Source organism: Candoia aspera, chromosome 3 (genome assembly GCF_035149785.1).
Source record: "Candoia aspera isolate rCanAsp1 chromosome 3, rCanAsp1.hap2, whole genome shotgun sequence".
NCBI lineage: Eukaryota > Metazoa > Chordata > Lepidosauria > Squamata > Boidae > Candoia > Candoia aspera.
In genome coordinates, this window is record NC_086155.1 from 35,720,981 (window position 1) to 35,738,024 (window position 17,044).

At 36.5% G+C, this 17,044-nt stretch overlaps 1 protein-coding gene across 5 annotated transcripts in view; it reads right to left on the reverse strand.

Annotated features, from left to right (window-relative positions):
- PPP1R12B (protein phosphatase 1 regulatory subunit 12B) overlaps nt 1-17,044 on the reverse strand; it is a 147,209-nt gene that overhangs the window by 77,578 nt on the left and 52,587 nt on the right. For all 5 annotated transcript variants that reach the window (XM_063297366.1, XM_063297364.1, XM_063297365.1 and 2 more), the window contains exons 12-15: nt 15,105-15,230; nt 11,336-11,521; nt 1,346-1,436; nt 654-851 (exon numbers count right to left, since the gene is read on the reverse strand). In XM_063297366.1, the coding sequence (XP_063153436.1) occupies nt 654-851; nt 1,346-1,436; nt 11,336-11,521; nt 15,105-15,230 (601 nt within the window). The remainder of the gene's footprint in view (nt 1-653; nt 852-1,345; nt 1,437-11,335; nt 11,522-15,104; nt 15,231-17,044) is intronic.

Consider the following 17,044-nt stretch of genomic DNA (forward strand, 5'->3'; position numbering starts at 1 on the left):
ACCGAACCCTGCAGCACCCCACAGTGGAGGGGTCGAGGGCCGGATCTCTCCTCTCCTATCACCACTGATTAGGTACATTCATGGAAGAAAAGACTAATAGTCTTGATGGCTATATATCAGATCTACTATCAGGGCTGGTTTGATATTATAATACATGTAAGAGGGTACTATTATACCCATTCCCTACTTCTGGGTTTCCCATAAGCACCTGGCTGGCATTTCTCTGATCTGGCAGAGCTCTTCTTAAATTATAATTATTATTGTTCACATCCTCTGCAGAAGCCATTTAATGCCATTTAAAAGGCATTTATTAAGTTATGACATCTGGCACTGCCCTTGAAATAAAATGTCAACACTGCTAACACAGATTTGTTCCAACAAGTTAGATTTCGACAGATCATACAGTAATTCTGAATACCAGTATAATCTGCTGATTAAGTTGTATATTCCTTCACAAAGTTCCATGGCTATGGCACAAAAATAAAGAAAAATTACAGAATGAAAAGCTATTTCTTTTAATAACCATCTTGTTAAAAAGGTGGGATACAAATTAAATACACACTTTTTCCCCAAACATAATAATTTAAATCTGTTACTCATCAAATGCCATAAATAATTTTGAACAAAAAGATTTTCTGCATGGCTTCATTTACCTCTTCATCCAAGTTTCTAGTCCATGGTAAGTTGACTTCCCTGGATCCTCTTGTGGCAGTATCTTCTTGTCTTCCACTGCTTCCCTCACTAACCCTTAGCCTGTCTGACTTTTCACTTGGCTGTTCCTGAGTAAACCGCTCTGCTCGAGATCGGCTAAAAGTTCTCTCCGCCTCCTGCAGGTCTGTAAGTGTTATACCCTGGGAAATAAGGCAGTCTTTGTTAACATGATGTCTCTTTACCCTGAATAAAAGTCCCATCACAAATTATCCTTCCCACAATGACTAAGCTTGGTAAAGTTGAATTTCTAATCAGGGGACAGTCAGTCCAATCAAGGGAACTCACAGCTGGGAATCACTCCTTTGAAGTATGCTAACTTAATGATCTATTAAATAAGGCACTTCCAAATACTAAATATGAAGTAATAGGAATCAACGTTTCTTCTTTGACTGAAAAATAATCAGCTATTTAAAAATAAAAATTTCAGTATCATTTATAACTTAATTGTATTCTTCTTTGAAAATAGATATAAACTTTGAGAAGTAATGTAAATTTATTCAAAGTGAGCCTTTTAATAACCAAAGACGAGTAAGAATTTCTTCATTCTGAAGTGGATTAGGAAAAAACTACACAAGACAAATTAAATCATTTTGAAATCGTATTACCTACTTCTTCAGAAGTTAGTATTTCTCACCTGGGTAGACCTGCGAGTCTGGCGAGCTTGCCTGGATCGTGCTTTCCTTAAAGATTCTGCTTCTTCATCTCTTACAGGTGTCAGATATGACCTAAAATGTTATGATAAAAAAAGAACAACCCTTTAAATAGAAAAAGAAGAGAGTCTGCAAATGAGGGTTTCTGCTTTTTTGAACAGTTGACGTTTTCATCTAATAAAAGTATTTCTACTACAATTGTTCCAGTCTGTACACATATGGGAAGAAATGTAGCTGCATTACTGCAGAAAACCATATAACACTGTCTTAATGGCAAGATCAGCTGTCTTGTGCAACTATTTATTTTATATTATTTGTAGTCTTCGCTTAATGACAGTAATTGGGACTGGAATTTCCACTGCTAAGCAACGCAGTCATAAAGTACATCACGTGACCACATCACTTAGTGATGGCGATCCTGGTTGCTGTTGTTAAGGAAGGATAGCAGATCATTATGTGAAGACCTCCTTGTGACTAACAAGCAAAGTCAATGCAGAAGCTGACAGGAAGTCTCAAGTCCCGGGCAGTTTGCAAGCAGGCCAGTGGGCATGTAAGTGGCTGCTGCAGTGCGACACAAGCGTGGCCAGCCATGGCTGCTGCAGGGTGCAGGAGGGTGTACTGGGGCTACCACAGCACTGCACAAGTGCAGCCGGGGGTGGCTGCTACAGGTGTGTGTGGGGGTGCCAACAGCTGCAGCAGCGCTGCACAAACACAACAGGCCCAGGGGTTGCTGCTGCAGGGTGCCTTATATTAAGAAAGAAAAAACAAAACATAAAGGAAATTAAATTACTGAGTTTGTATGGATAATTAGAAAGAACAGACTGATATACTACACTGCATGCACAATTTTTAGGCAAGTTGTATTTTTGAGGATGAATTTCATTACTGAACAACTACAATGTTCTCAGTCAATCCAAAATGTTAATAAACCTCAAACCTGAATATTTAAGAAAGTAAAAGTGAGGTTTTGGCTTTCTTAGGAGCATATCTATGTGTGCACAATTATTATGCAACTAAATGAAAAACAAAAATTCCCCCATCTCACTCGTTTATTTTCATCTGTTAAAGTGAGAATAATAAACAAACAACTCAAAATTTACAAATAAACATTTCTGACATTTCAAACAAAAAATCAGTGACCAATATAGCCACCCTTCTTTGCAATAACAGTCATAAGCCTTCCAGTCATGGAGTCTGTCAGTTTCTTGATCTGTTGACAATCAACTTTTTGTGCAACAGCCACCACAGCCTCCCAGACACTGTTCAGAGAGGTGTACTGTTTTCCTTCACTGTACATCTCCCGTTTGAGAAGGGCTCACAAGTTCTCAATAGGGTTTAGGTCAGGTGAGGAAGGGGGCCATGTCATTATTCTTTCATCTTTGAAGCCTTTACTAGCTAGCCACGCAGTGGAGTACTTCGATGCATGCGATGGAGCATTCTCCTGCATAAACATCATGGTCTTCTTGAAAGATGCAGACTTTTTCCTGTACCACTGCTTGAAGAAAGTGTCTTCTAAAAACTGGCAGTAGTTTTGGGAGTTGATTTTGAGTCCATCTACAACCCGAAAAGGTCCAACTAGCTCATCTTTAATAATACCAGCCCATACCCGTACCCCACCTTCACCTTGCTGGCGTCTGAGTTGAAGTGGAGCTCTGTGCCTGTTACTGATCCAGCCACAGGCCCATCCAACTGGTCCGTCAAGAGTCACCCTCATCTCATCAGTCCATAAAGCCTTTGAAAACTCCGTCTTCAGATATTTCTTGGCCCAGTCTTGCCATTTCAACTTGTGTGTCTCGTTCAGTGGTGGTCGAGTTTCAACCTTCCTTACCTTGGCCATGTCTCTGAGCACTGAACATCTTGTACTTCTGGGCACTCCAGGTAGGTTGCAGTTCTGGAATATGACAGCACTGGAGGATAATGGGTTCCTGGTAGCTTCACGTTTGATTCTTCTCAAATCTTTGGCAGTTAATTTGTGTCTTTTTTTCTCAACACGTTTCTTGCGACCCTGTTGACTATTTGTAACAAAACATTTGATGGTTCTGTAGTCACGCCCCAATATCTTAGCAATTTCAAGAGTGCTGCATCTCTCTGAAAGACTTTTTATGATTTTTGACTTTTCAGTCAGTTAAATCTCTTTTTTGGCCCGTTTTGCCTGAGGAAAAGAAGCTGCCTAATTATGCACACCTTGATATAGGGTGTTGATCTCCTTAGGCCACACCCTCCATCATTACACAAATACACATCACCTGATATGCTTATATCCAATAAGCATTCAGGTTTATACAGCTTGGAGGTGGAAAATATGCATAAAAATGATGATATGGTCAAAATACTCACTTGCCTAATAATTGTGCACACAGTGTAAAATCAGCATGTAATTCTACACCTAGAAGCATAACAAAGGCATAATTTTGATGGACTTCTAAATTAGGCTTAGACAATTACAAATTAGTCGATAGCACTGAAAAAGTAAAAAGAATAAACAGTTTGCTTAGAAGAGTGCTTCAAAACAGCAAACAACTGATCCCTCATTCTCCAAAATAAAAGTATCCTGTATTTTGAGTTACAGTAATACTTTATTCTTATTCAAGACTATCAACTTATAGCAGTATTTTTGGCCTCAAAATTAAAACTAGAGCATATACAGGCTCGTAGGCATGAAAGCCAGCTGGGTCACTTTGGGCCAGCCACTCTCAATCGAACCCATCTCACAGGGTTGCTGTTGGAAGGAAAATAGGTGGCGGAGTATTAGGTATGTTTGCCACCTTGAGTTACATATAAAGAGGGTGGAAAATAATGATGATGATGATGATAATATAAAGATATCCAATTTAAATAAACAAACAAACACACACACATTATTAAATAACTAATGGTGCAATGAAAGTTCAGTAACTTTTTCATTTTGAATAAAAGCTTCAGGTTAACATACTTACTTCATAACACTATACCCTACAAATCTTTTTTCAACTAAAAGTCCAATTATAGACATCTTTATCATATGCTGTTTATCATAAGTGAGATCTCAGAACACAGAAATATCTTCTCCTATCTATAAAAGGTGTTTCCATAGAAGCTGAAGATTTGGAAACTTAGAGAAATAATTGTGTTTCATGTTACTCCTTTGCTTGCAAGCTGCTCATAAACAAAAACTTCAAAAATACCATCCATACCTAAGCATAGAAGACAGATCCCTACTGAATTTTAGAAATAATTACCTGAATATAAAGGACTATACATGGTCTTTCTCTTAACATGTATCTGCTCCAAATATACATCAAAGCATTAAAAAATATTAAATCAGAGTTTTGCTAAGTACCCCTAATCTGCTGACACAGCATTATAATGCCAGGTTCCATCAATGCTTTAGGTAAGGGAATAATTTTAAAATAATGAATAATGCTGAAATATCTAAGGGGGTGGTTGGCACTTTGATATGGCCCTGGGAAATTTTTATTGAGACTGTTGCTTCATCATCTTGGATTTTATATTTTATATTTTTATATATATATGTATATTTATATTTTTATAATGAATCTGTTTTTAGCGATATTTTAACCTTTTATTCTTTTAATTTGCTTGTAAACCACCCAGAGTCGTTTGTACGAGATGGGCAGTGAAGAAATGTGACAAATAAATAAATAAATAAATGTTATCAACAGTGCTGAACAATATAACAAACTGCAGGTTCTAAGAGTTAAAGAGATTATGATAAACATGCTGTGTCATGTATGCATGTAAATTCATACGTGACAAAGGCTCGAATCCTAGGTTTAAATCCTCCTTGCTCAAGTCTCTTTCCTGTTTTTTAACATAACTATAGATGATTACTAAGAAAATAGTGTAGAAATTATTATATTCTGCTTCAACAGTATCCTGCACATTTTAATCCTTTTTTTAAATAAATAAATATCCACATCCAAGTTTTCAAAATGACTGCCTTCTCTTTCAATGTATCCAGCAAAATAAAGTTTGGTCATCACCAGAACTTTATTTTTTTGAGTACCTGTAAGATTCAAACCTAGGGTGTCCAACATATATCCATGAGTACAATATCTCATGACTGAGTTATTTATAAAAATAATAAAGGTGGGACAGAAAATCGATCAATCAATCAATCTCCCATACTATCCATTTGCTCCAGCCTACTTCCATTCTTGCTGAATAAGTATCTTCTCTGACGAAAAGTTAAAAAGTTAAGTTGTGCCCATGTCATTGATTTTACACACAAGAAAGGGGCATCAAAAAGGGCAAAACAGGCTACGGGAAAAGAAGAAAAACACGACATGCTTTTCTGAAAAGGCATTTTGCAGCTGTGGTGTTCAGAACCCAACTTTGCCTTATACTAAGTTTTATATACAACTCTTCCTTCTAACCTCACTGCTTCCTTTCTCTGATTGGTCATGCCCACTAGAGCAATAGCAGGGGCACAGAATCTGAGACTCTCTAGAAATTGAAATACAAATTTAATAGCTCCTGAGATCTGGGGCTGATGGGAAAAGAGTATAATATCCCCTTCTCTATAAAGTCATGTTGTATATCTTTTAAAACTATTCATGTTGGTGCCCATGATTACATTAAGTTGTAGTAAATTCTAGTTTAATTATGTGCTATGTAAAGTAGGATTTCTTTTTGCCTATCTATAATCACCAATGTTTGATCTTTTGAAACAGTAAATGATCCCAGATTCTAATACTGTGAAAGAGAAGGAAAAAACTTATTTACAGAACTTCCTTACTCAACTTTATTTGATAAATATATATCCCATGTTTCTTCAAAAGCTTCTTTCCTCAAGGAATTCAAGCCTATTTACATAGCATTCTCTCTTCCACAAAAACAACCTTGTGAGGTAAACCTGGCTGAAAGGTACTGACTGACCCAAAATCACAGGTGAACGTCTATGGCTGAGTGAGGACTTGAACCCTACTTTAGTCCAATACCATTACCATCATACTGGAGAAGGCCCACACAAGGTTATTGGTGTAGGGAAAAATTAGGAGGGGAAAATACAATGAACACCCTTGTCCCCAAGCAACTAGAGGAAAAGTAGGATAGAAGTCAAACAAACAATGGGTGAATAAGATTTACTTAATACTGTATAGCATTGTCATTTATGTCATGATTTTGAAAAATGAAATATACTTTAGTGTCATGCAGATTATTTTACCTGCATTTATCTGAAATGATGGGTCATATTTTCAAAATACACAGAAGGAACAACATGACCCAAGAAGCAGCAAACATAGCCCAAAAAACTAGAAATGGGAGGTAGTATCTCATTCTCACTATATGAAACAGTTGTTGACGGTATATTTGCTGATTTCTGACTTATAAATCTGATTCTTTAAATAGAAATTGGCAGATAATTTTAGAAGTTATAAAGTACTGCATTTGAAATTAAAAGGACAGCAAATCATCTACTGCCATCTTGTGGAATGAAGAAATCTAGAGAGATGTATAACTTTGCAAGGGAAAAAGACTTGTTTGCCTTAGTTGCAAAAGACTTGTAAGTTTATATTTCACATGACTTTAAATATGTTATTATACAGTATGTGTTATTCATATAACCGTTTAAATGTTAACTTTTACTACTAAAATCATTGCTTGATGGAAAAGAGTTAAAACCTCAGCCAAACTACTCATTTCAAAAGTCTGCTCATAGTTCATTAACAGGAAGGAACATAAACAACAAGTAACTATTATCTTCTGACAAAAAGACCTAAATAGACTATTGCTAAAGACAGCTAAACAAATATCCTGGACTGAATTCAGCAAGCATGCAAAATCAATTTAATTAAAATTTTAAAAACAGCACAATAGAGAATACAAACACTAAATAAAAGGCAGATTGAGCCATTTAGCTGGGAGTAAACTGCAATTTTAGGATATTATTAACATACCCATGTTTTTTTACATTTCTCTTCACATCCTTTGCAATGAAGACTACAAGTGTTTATAAGTTACTTGCTACTTGTGTTCATCTGCCTACCTTCCCTCCATCTTCACTTTTTAAATGTAAGTCTAAATAAAGCACATGAGCCACCAAGAATGCCCACCTTGAACTTCTTCAGAAAGACTGCCCAGGAGCTGAAACTTTTGCATGGACCACCGCACTGGAAACCAGGATTTCAATAATAACACACAAGTCCTTACTCTGACCTCTTCAACATAAAAATGCAGCTTGCTGTCTGATAAAGCAACAGTAACCTTTTCTCTTCCGAACATGGAAAACCCGATAGCAGACAGAATTCCTCCCCATCCTACATTATCGCACCAGAACTGGCAGCTCACTTTATAAGAGACAAACTTATCGCAAGGCAATTAACAGCGAAAGCATGGCTGATAAGCACTTTCAGCAGCAGGTGTTGGATGACTGCTTGCTTCTTTAAGCATATAGAGTCCTTTGCTGTCCTCTCCTAACACAGCATGGAGGGGCCGATTACCCTTACTGCCCAACAGGCTAGATTCACACAAAATATTTAACAAGGTTAATTAAAGATGCAGTGACTGCATTTGCACACAACATACTTCATTTGATTAGTTTTACATCTGGCTAGTTCTTCTGTGCCTAAGCATAACTGTGCAAGCATAGCCTGTTTGGTTAGTTTATGGTTCTATTTATCGTGCATCTTCAAATTGAGTTAATTTAATAACCACGTTAAGAAATCAGCCAGATCTTAAAAAGTTCTGGCAACCTTTTCAAAATGAAGTTAATGTTGCTGTGTACAAAAAAATCTGTACACTAAAAATATCTGATTCTATAACTCACAGAGTGGGAACCCAAACGTTCAAGCCAAATTCAGCCAACCAAATCTGTCTTCCGAAATGTCACCTGAAGCTTCTCCTTAGCCTGCTATCTTTCTTCCCCAGAGACCTGCAACTTCAACTAACTGGCAGCACCTTAAAGCAACATTCACTGACTGCCTGATTCTCCAAAAGGAGGGCAAAGCAGGCTCTGGACTTGTTTTAGCTCTCTGAAAGACAGTGCTTGAAGATTTTTCCCTTTATTTTGTCTGCCTCTTCCTCTGGCTCCTCATTTGGAGAAAGGTCTGGAGTCAGCCAAGCCAGAGTTTAAGGAGGAACTGAGTAAAACTAATCTGGGACTCTTGAAGCTGCTCCTTCCAGAAACAACTGATGCCTATATATGGAGTTTGGGAAGGAAGAGGCTTAGAATCACCCTATCATGAGAGAAATCCTGTTCCTCACCCATTATAATCGCATGTAACATTTCATGGCTCAACAATCAGTATGTCAACTATCGAACAGTATCTTTACGCTGACAAATATAATGATTGAAACCATTTGCCTTGAGGGGTATTAAATTAGACAAAATTAAATTGCTGGGCTTCTCTGTGGAAAGTCTGTGCTCATCAGGATTTGATAACGCTAGAACCGACCTGAAACAACGAATCTGGGATATACAGCAGATCTCCAAACAAATGTAAGCAAGGTGCTACACCCCAGTATTTGTCATTTTCTTCAGAAGGGTTCATTCCAGCTTCTTATTTGTCATCCATCACAATTTTGAAATTTTGTAAAGCTTTCACTTTAGCCAGGCTGGACGCACTGCCCTCAGGAGCCCTTTTTGGACGTTTTAAGGGTACTCCTATGCACCTTCAGTTATGTCCATGTGGTGACGGCTCAGTAGAAACCCTAAGCCATATGTTGTTATTCTGTTCCCTATATAAGGACTCTAGACAGATCCTTAGATATCCGTTATTGAAGAAATTTCCAGGCAGGGAGTGTGATTTCTATCTAATGCTACTTCTTTCAGACAAGGACCCGAAAATATCCTCCCAGGTTGCCCAGTTTTGTGCTACCATCTGCACAATATGCTGCACCATCACTTAGATTTAGAATTTCTTAACATAGTATTTTATTTCAATTTATTTTAGTATTTTCGTTCTTAATTAATTTTAGATCGTAGTATACTAATCATTTTTGTTTTATATATATGTATAAATGTAAGACTGTTGCTATTGTATAGTTTTATTGTGTCTGGCCTTAGGGCTGTAATAAATGTGATGTGAATTAGATACTGGGAAAGTAGTCAGCTTGATGAAATAATTCAAAGAAGTTTACCTGCAATTTCCTTGGTTATCTGGAAAGAGAGCAGGCAGCACACCAGTTCACAAGAACATTGCTAGGAAGAGACTGAAAAAGTCTCTGCCTTAATAAACTGTAAGGTAAATTGGGTTCTAAAGTGAAAGTAATCAAGTTACTGATATTTTGGTAACTGTTACCCTTTCCATTAATCTTGTTAAAGAAGACTGAAGAAGACTCTTTTCATCTATGTCAGCTATCAAGAGCCTAGCAAGTATTTTAACAGGAACAATCAAGATTTATTTGCTATTAATAAATTAATCTGAAATGAAATGCTTAGGATCTACATGGTGGAGCTCAAGCTCTGTCTTCATCAGGCACCTCTGAGTTATTAATAGAGCTACCCAGCAGTTACTTTACCTTGATACTGTCCTATATACTTCAGCTAATAAAATTCATTCAGAGAAGCCACTTTTGCTGAGTGATTGATATTCATGCACAAAAGTCTGTCCCTATGGTTCTCCTTTCTAGACTTTACTGGAACAGCGTAAGACTGGATTACATCAAAACTGCTATCAGCAAAGTATGAATCAGAACTGAACAGGAGCTTGTACATAAACCCTGCAGATAGGGAACTGATTAAAGAATTGCATTTCCCAGATATCTTTCAGCAGGCATAAGATATGAGAGTGAATCAAGAAGTTAGAGCCTCTAAGTCACTAGAACAGCACACTTTTGAAAGGAAGGACATTCCAGACTGCTTACTTGTTCTTCCATAAACTTAGCAATGCATTTAAATTTTAATCCAGTGACTTCAAACAGACAAGCTGAAGCAGCCTGTTATGGAGGCATCTTAATGATCTAATATTAGTCTGAGAGTTTATGTTGTTGTTGCTAAGAGAATGCTGCAGCTTTGGGAACACTGAGTTAGATAAATGTGCTATTGTGACAGCTGCCATTAAATGCTGAAATCCCATACCGTAATATCTGGAAATATCTGTCATTTTTCCTTTTAAGCTTCCATTAAAAAAACAATTTTTTTATCTGGGTGATCTGTCTTTCTCAGAACCCATTTTAAATCTACAAATTGCTCACTGTTTAAGTATTATATGCTTTAGCTCATTTGAAAGTATCATAGTTTCAACAGAGCTTAGTAGAAAAAAGAAACAATTTGGAATTTCAAGGTCAGATGTAACTCTCATTTTCTACAAAAAAATATCCATGACACACCAAGTTAGTTAACAAAAGATTTGTTCTTCAGCACCTCCTTTTAAAGAAACACTAATTACAAAATGTGTGAGAAGAACTAATCTACATTCTAGAAGTCTTAGATCAGAATAACATTGTATTTTATCTGCTTGAACATACAATCAAAGTTCAGAACAAGAATTGTGTAAACATTATGAGCAGATACTGGTAATAAAAAATAAATGGCATTTAGAAAATTTATTGAGAGAAATTCTAAGGCTCAGTTATACAAATAAAAATGGAGGTGTACTTTAACAAGAATTAATAGATGAAAAGCTTTTTATATTTTTTTCCAACTTTTTGTACAGAATATTCATAACTCATACACCATGGAAAATTTATCAGACCAAAACAGAAGCTGGGACTCATTTACTGCACATAAAGATATATCCTGAACGACAACACTAGTACTAGGGAATGTTTCATAAAATAGTGAAGAATTCATCCATCTCAATTAATGTTATTATATGAATAATATGAATTTCAGTGGAAGTAATTTTTTATATTCAAAAGTATATTTAATATGGCTTGAGTTATACTAAATTATATGATCATGTTCTAACAGAAAGCAAAGCAAATTAATATGATTGTTCAAACAAAGCAAAAGGAAATGAAAAGATTAACGGGTGGGTCTGTGTCATGGGGGTAAATTCAGCTCATAACACTATAAAAGGCTCACTAACCTTCTTCGATCCCTGGCATCACCAGTAGAGGACTCTGTTCCAGTCAGTGAGTTAGAATTAGTAGTTGTAACACCATTGGAACTTCCAGGTACAGTGAGATTTGTTATTACACTTAATGGAATGCTAGAAGAGACAGCCTCTGGGCTCCTCTCTATGGTAGAGTCACTTTGTTGCCGGTAAGGGGCTCTGGAAAATACAAAATGAGCTCATAAATAATTGTAAAGGAGGAGGAGGAGGAAGAAAAACAAAATGAATTACACTGTTAACAGAACAATTATCTGAACGTTTTTAATAACAGTGATTTCTTAGTGCATAAATGATGACAATTAATACGATTAAGGTGTGTTAGAACAGGAGTGACAAACCATAATTCCCCAGTCATTGCACTCCAGTTCCCAATCATTAGGTCCAGCTGGCAAAGCAGATAAGCAGAAATGACAGGAGGTAGAATCAACAACTAGAGAGCCATAAGTAGAGAGCCCATGAAGAAAAATCGTAATACAAATCGGCCAGAAGAGAATAATTAAGCCTGGTGGCAAAGAAGTGCTTTGAGGTGTGTTGGGGTACCAATGTAGCATCTATCTATAACTCATTAAAGCAGCTGCTTCTTTTCCCAGGATCACACAACTGCTCTCCATAGCTGTTGCATAATCCCAGTAAAAGACATGGTACTTTAAAAAGCTGCGGACAGATGCTACTGTCCCACCCTTATGAGCTTCAAAGCACCTTTTAAGAATTGAATCAAAAGAGTACAACCTTACTAATGAGATATATGATTCAGAACTCTAATCACCAGTATATTATGGAGATCATAAAGTATATAAGTCTTCTAATCCCTAATTAATTTACTAGCTGCAGCAGAACCACTGAGAAGAGCATTCAGAATGAGATACTGCACCACAGAAAACCAGTGTTTTGACAGCAATAATAATAATGGGTTCCTTTATGAAACCTCTTCATTAGTATACTGGCATATTATGATCCCTTACCTGGTAGACTGGTATACTGATGCTGTAGTGTTAGACCTGGCAGATGTGGGGCAAGGGGCAAACTGCCACTCTGTGCCCAATGAGGAAGATGAACCAAGAATGAGGAAGAAGCATTGTGATTGGCTGAAATGTAGGGACTGCTGATTTCACTACTTCTACCAAATGAAGCACTGTGAGACATCAGAAAAATCAATTTCTTCAGAAATTCTTTAGCTATAATATTGCTTAAGACCAGCATAAGGCCCTAGTCACTGCTGAAGAAATGTTCAGCAAAAGGAAAACAGACATTTGAAATCAAGAATTGCTCTTTTGGTTAAGATCAACTATGGTCATATGTGCTTATCATAATTCCTTAGGTTAAGTCAAATGAGCAAGACTTTGGATCAAGACTGAAGAGATAAAGTAATAAGAGAAGAAAAAGCAAATGAAAATAAGTGTTCAGTGGCACATGCTGTACTTAAACAAGTTATTCTGTTTGATAAAAGAACAGAATGAAAGAGTCCAGAGTGAGAAGGAAAGGTCAGAAATATCCAAGTTTTTTTTAAAAGTTGGCTAAATTAGAGCTTAAGGAAGAATGATAAAGTGTATATGAAAATGTGGAGACACAGGAAACAAAATTATTGCTAACTTCAGTTTAGCTTGCATGTAAATATGGATTCCAATATGAATTCTAATTCCAGATATATGAGCCATAAAACCTCATAATCCTAAATTATGTTTTAAAATACAGATTACTGAACCTATCAAACCTAATCTATAAAAATCTCCACTTTACTACATTCAGGGAGGCCAGAGTCAGAAAAGTAAAATTCATGTCATACTGATGATATACACTAACATTTAAAACTATCTAATACTGTATTTGGCTAATAGTCTAATGACGTTTAAAATGTTAAAAAATACTACATACAATATTTAATAAACTGATGTAACATTCACATCTTGATGCTGCCAAGATTTTGCTTAAAAAGAACGTCTACATTTCCAGAATAGGAATGGATCCTGAAAGAGAAATCTATTCCATATTAATAGTGATCAAAGTAATCATAATTCAGGTTGCTGCCAATCCAAGAACTAAAAAAACAAACAAAAATGTTCTCACAAAGATCACTAAGATGCAACAAATTCATTCAGTACTTGAAAACTGCTTAGGTTTTTACTTTCAAGAAATGAATCTGAAATAAGATATGCACAAAAAATTTAAGTGACTAAATGAATCAATTCTCAAATTTATTATTGAGGGGTTTTGTTGTTTTGTTTTGTCGTCTTTTTTATTTTTTGTGGTTTTTTTGCTATGGAAAGACATGGTGAATTGTTTTGTTAACTATTAAATACATATTGGATACGCAAGAGTAATAGAATTAGAAAATACCTAATGATCAAGATATTCCATTAAATTAGGACATGAATCACAGCAATAAGAGATTCCTTACAGAATACTCATAGGATCAGGATGGAAGAAAGAAAAAAGAAAAGGTTGAAAGGTGCATACCAGCATGAGCATCAGATGTAGGCAATCGTTCTGGCATTATTGTACGTAGAATGAGGCTATCAGTAAAATAAATCAAATTCAGTCCATTTCCTAAACAGACAGGCTATATGCACAGGAGATAATACGAAGCAGACAGCGTCAGTAGCACAAGAGTTAGATTACAGTTGGCAAGCTATCTGTGATCAGATAAATTCTATGAATTATCAAAAATGCTGTGATTGTAAACAGGCTATTCTGAAATTGAAGTTGCTACTTTTTTGCTGACCTATTAGGCAACAACAAACAAACACATATATAAATACATATCAAATATTTTAACCTGAACATTCTACTTAAACCAGAGAGATAGTTTTACATAATAAAATGTCATTATGAAAACAACTGAAGCCTCCGCCACCTTGGATCGCAGATCTAGCTCTACATTTTTTGGATTCCTACTATGTTGTTTACCTAGGATATTCAAGAATTAACCACAAGGTTTACCCCATAGCTTTTTATCTCATAATTTGGGCAAACTAAGGATTCTTTGGGTCATAAAATCCAAGGGCGCAAAAGCTGCAACAAATCACAGAATCAGATTAGAAACAATGCAGCAGCTATTTATTTTCACAAGAGTATCTGATAAGAGTATCTGATTAGTGGTATAAACAAACAGGTCATTAAAAAATTTAAAGCTATGTTTACAATACTGAAGTGTTTTCAAATGTAAACAAACTATATTGCAGGTTGGAGACTATACCTATTATTATGGGAATATATTTTTCTGTAATATAATATAATAAAGCAAATATACAGACATGTAATAATGTCTACATATTTGCTTTATTTCCTGTTTTTTTTAATTATTTCAAAGCAAATGACAAAGGTATATTATACCAATTTGGATATCACACAAGAAACAAAATTTTCACTATGGATTCAAATATATCGTAATTTCCACAGTGATACCATCAACTCCACTGTAACTTTAGATAAAATATAAAAATACCTTTTTATATTTCACAAGATACTTTTTCTATATGGATAAAGTTTTCCATGCAGGAAAAAAAAGAAAATGCTGATATTTTTCTATTAGAAAAATCTCTAGAAAATCTCTAGAAAAAAATCATTTTTCTAATTATACAAACAAGAGAAGCTAGAGTTATTGACTTCCACACAATTTATCTTCTACATTTTTCTCTTCCCTGGTTTCATGGCAGTCAGAATTTCTCCGAAACAGTTTTAAACATAATACAACCTTGCATGCTTTTCCACCCCACCAAGAGCAGAAGTTTTAAACACACCTTACCTTTTCATATAGGTAGATACATAGGTGGAAGGTGCACCAGCTGTAGGGGTTTCATTTCCCTTTGGTTCTTCCCTCCATTGTTGGCGAGAGTAAGGACCACTCCGTACCAAGTTAACAGCAGATTCTCTAAAATGGCAAATTGGGAAAGGTGGGGGGCGGGTGATTAAAATAAATTAAGTGTTTTATATTCTTCAATTCTGACAATCCGTAGTCTATGATAAGGCGCGATGACTATGTTAGGCTGACATTCCACTATGTATGGTTTAGCCACAAACACACCCAGAGTCTTCCTCCCTTAACCTATACAAGCTAAAAATCACCATCCTGTGGTTCGTTTTTAAATTGCTAAGTCAACTGAACGTGGTGTGATGGCTTGTTCTGTCCAGCAGTGCTACTGAGCTGCATTCAGTTGGTCCAATAAACTAAAAACAAATAAGGAATAGCAACAGCCTGTTAAAATCAAAACAAGCAGAATTGGCTGGAAGTGGCTATGTCATTAAAATGTACCTACAGTGTTGAGAAATGTGCAGGTAGTTTATAACAGTAGTATTTCAACTGTAACCTGTTTCTACATTCTGATCTATTCACCCCAATCCAAACAAAATGCATGCTTGCCAAAATCAAGCTAATGCTGGGGGTGGGGGGGAGTGCTGGAAAATAAAAACCAGCTTTTTAGGATAATGCATTTTATATAATTTTCAAAAAGTACAGAAAATAACTTCATGTTCCTGAACTGTCTCTAAATCCTTCAGAGACCAATAATATACCCTGATAACATTAAGGATTAAAGTATGCATAAGACAAGAATTAAATCTGAAGAACAGTTCTAATAGATTTTGTTGTTGTTTATTCGTTTAGTCGCTTCCGACTCTTCGTGACTTCATGGACCAGCCCACGCCAGAGCTTCCTGTCGGTCGTCAACACCCCCAGCTCCCCCAGGGACGAGTCCGTCACCTCTAGAATATCATCCATCCATCTTGCCCTTGGTCGGCCCCTCTTCCTTTTGCCCTCCACTCTCCCTAGCATCAGCATCTTCTCCAGGGTGTCCTGTCTTCTCATGATGTGGCCAAAGTATTTCAGTTTTGCCTTTAATATCATTCCCTCAAGTGAGCAGTCTGGCTTTATTTCCTGGAGGATGGACTGGTTGGATCTTCTTGCAGTCCAAGGCACTCTCAGAATTTTCCTCCAACACCACAGTTCAAAAGCATCGATCTTCCTTCGCTCAGCCTTCCTTATGGTCCAGCTCTCGCAGCCATATGTTACTACAGGGAACACCATTGCTTTAACTATGCGGGCCTTTGTTGTCAGTGTGATGTCTCTGCTCTTAACTATTTTATCGAGATTTGTCATTGCTCTTCTCCCCAGGATTAAGCGTCTTTTGATTTCCTGACTGCAGTCAGCATCTGCAGTAATCTTTGCACCTAGGAATACAAAGTCTTTCACTGCTTCTACATTTTCTCCCTCTATTTGCCAGTTATCAATCAAGCTGGTTGCCATAATCTTGGTTTTTTTGAGGTTTAGCTGCAAACCAGCTTTTGCACTTTCTTCTTTCACCTTCATCATAAGGCTCCTCAGTTCCTCTTCACTTTCAGCCATCAAAGTGGTATCATCTGCATATCTGAGATTGTTAATGTTTCTTCCAGAGATTTTAACTCCAGCCTTGGATTCCTCAAGGCCAGCTTGTCGCATGATGTGTTCTGCATACAAGTTGAATAGGTAGGGTGAGAGTATACAGCCCTGCCGTACTCCTTTCCCAATCTTAAACCAGTCTGTTGTTCCGTGGTCTGTTCTTACTGTTGCTACTTGGTCGTTATACAGATTCTTCAGGAGGCATACAAGATGACTTGGTATCCCCATACCGCTAAGAACTTGCCACAATTTGTTATGGTCCACACAGTCAAAGGCTTTAGAATAGTCAATAAAACAGAAATAGATGTTTT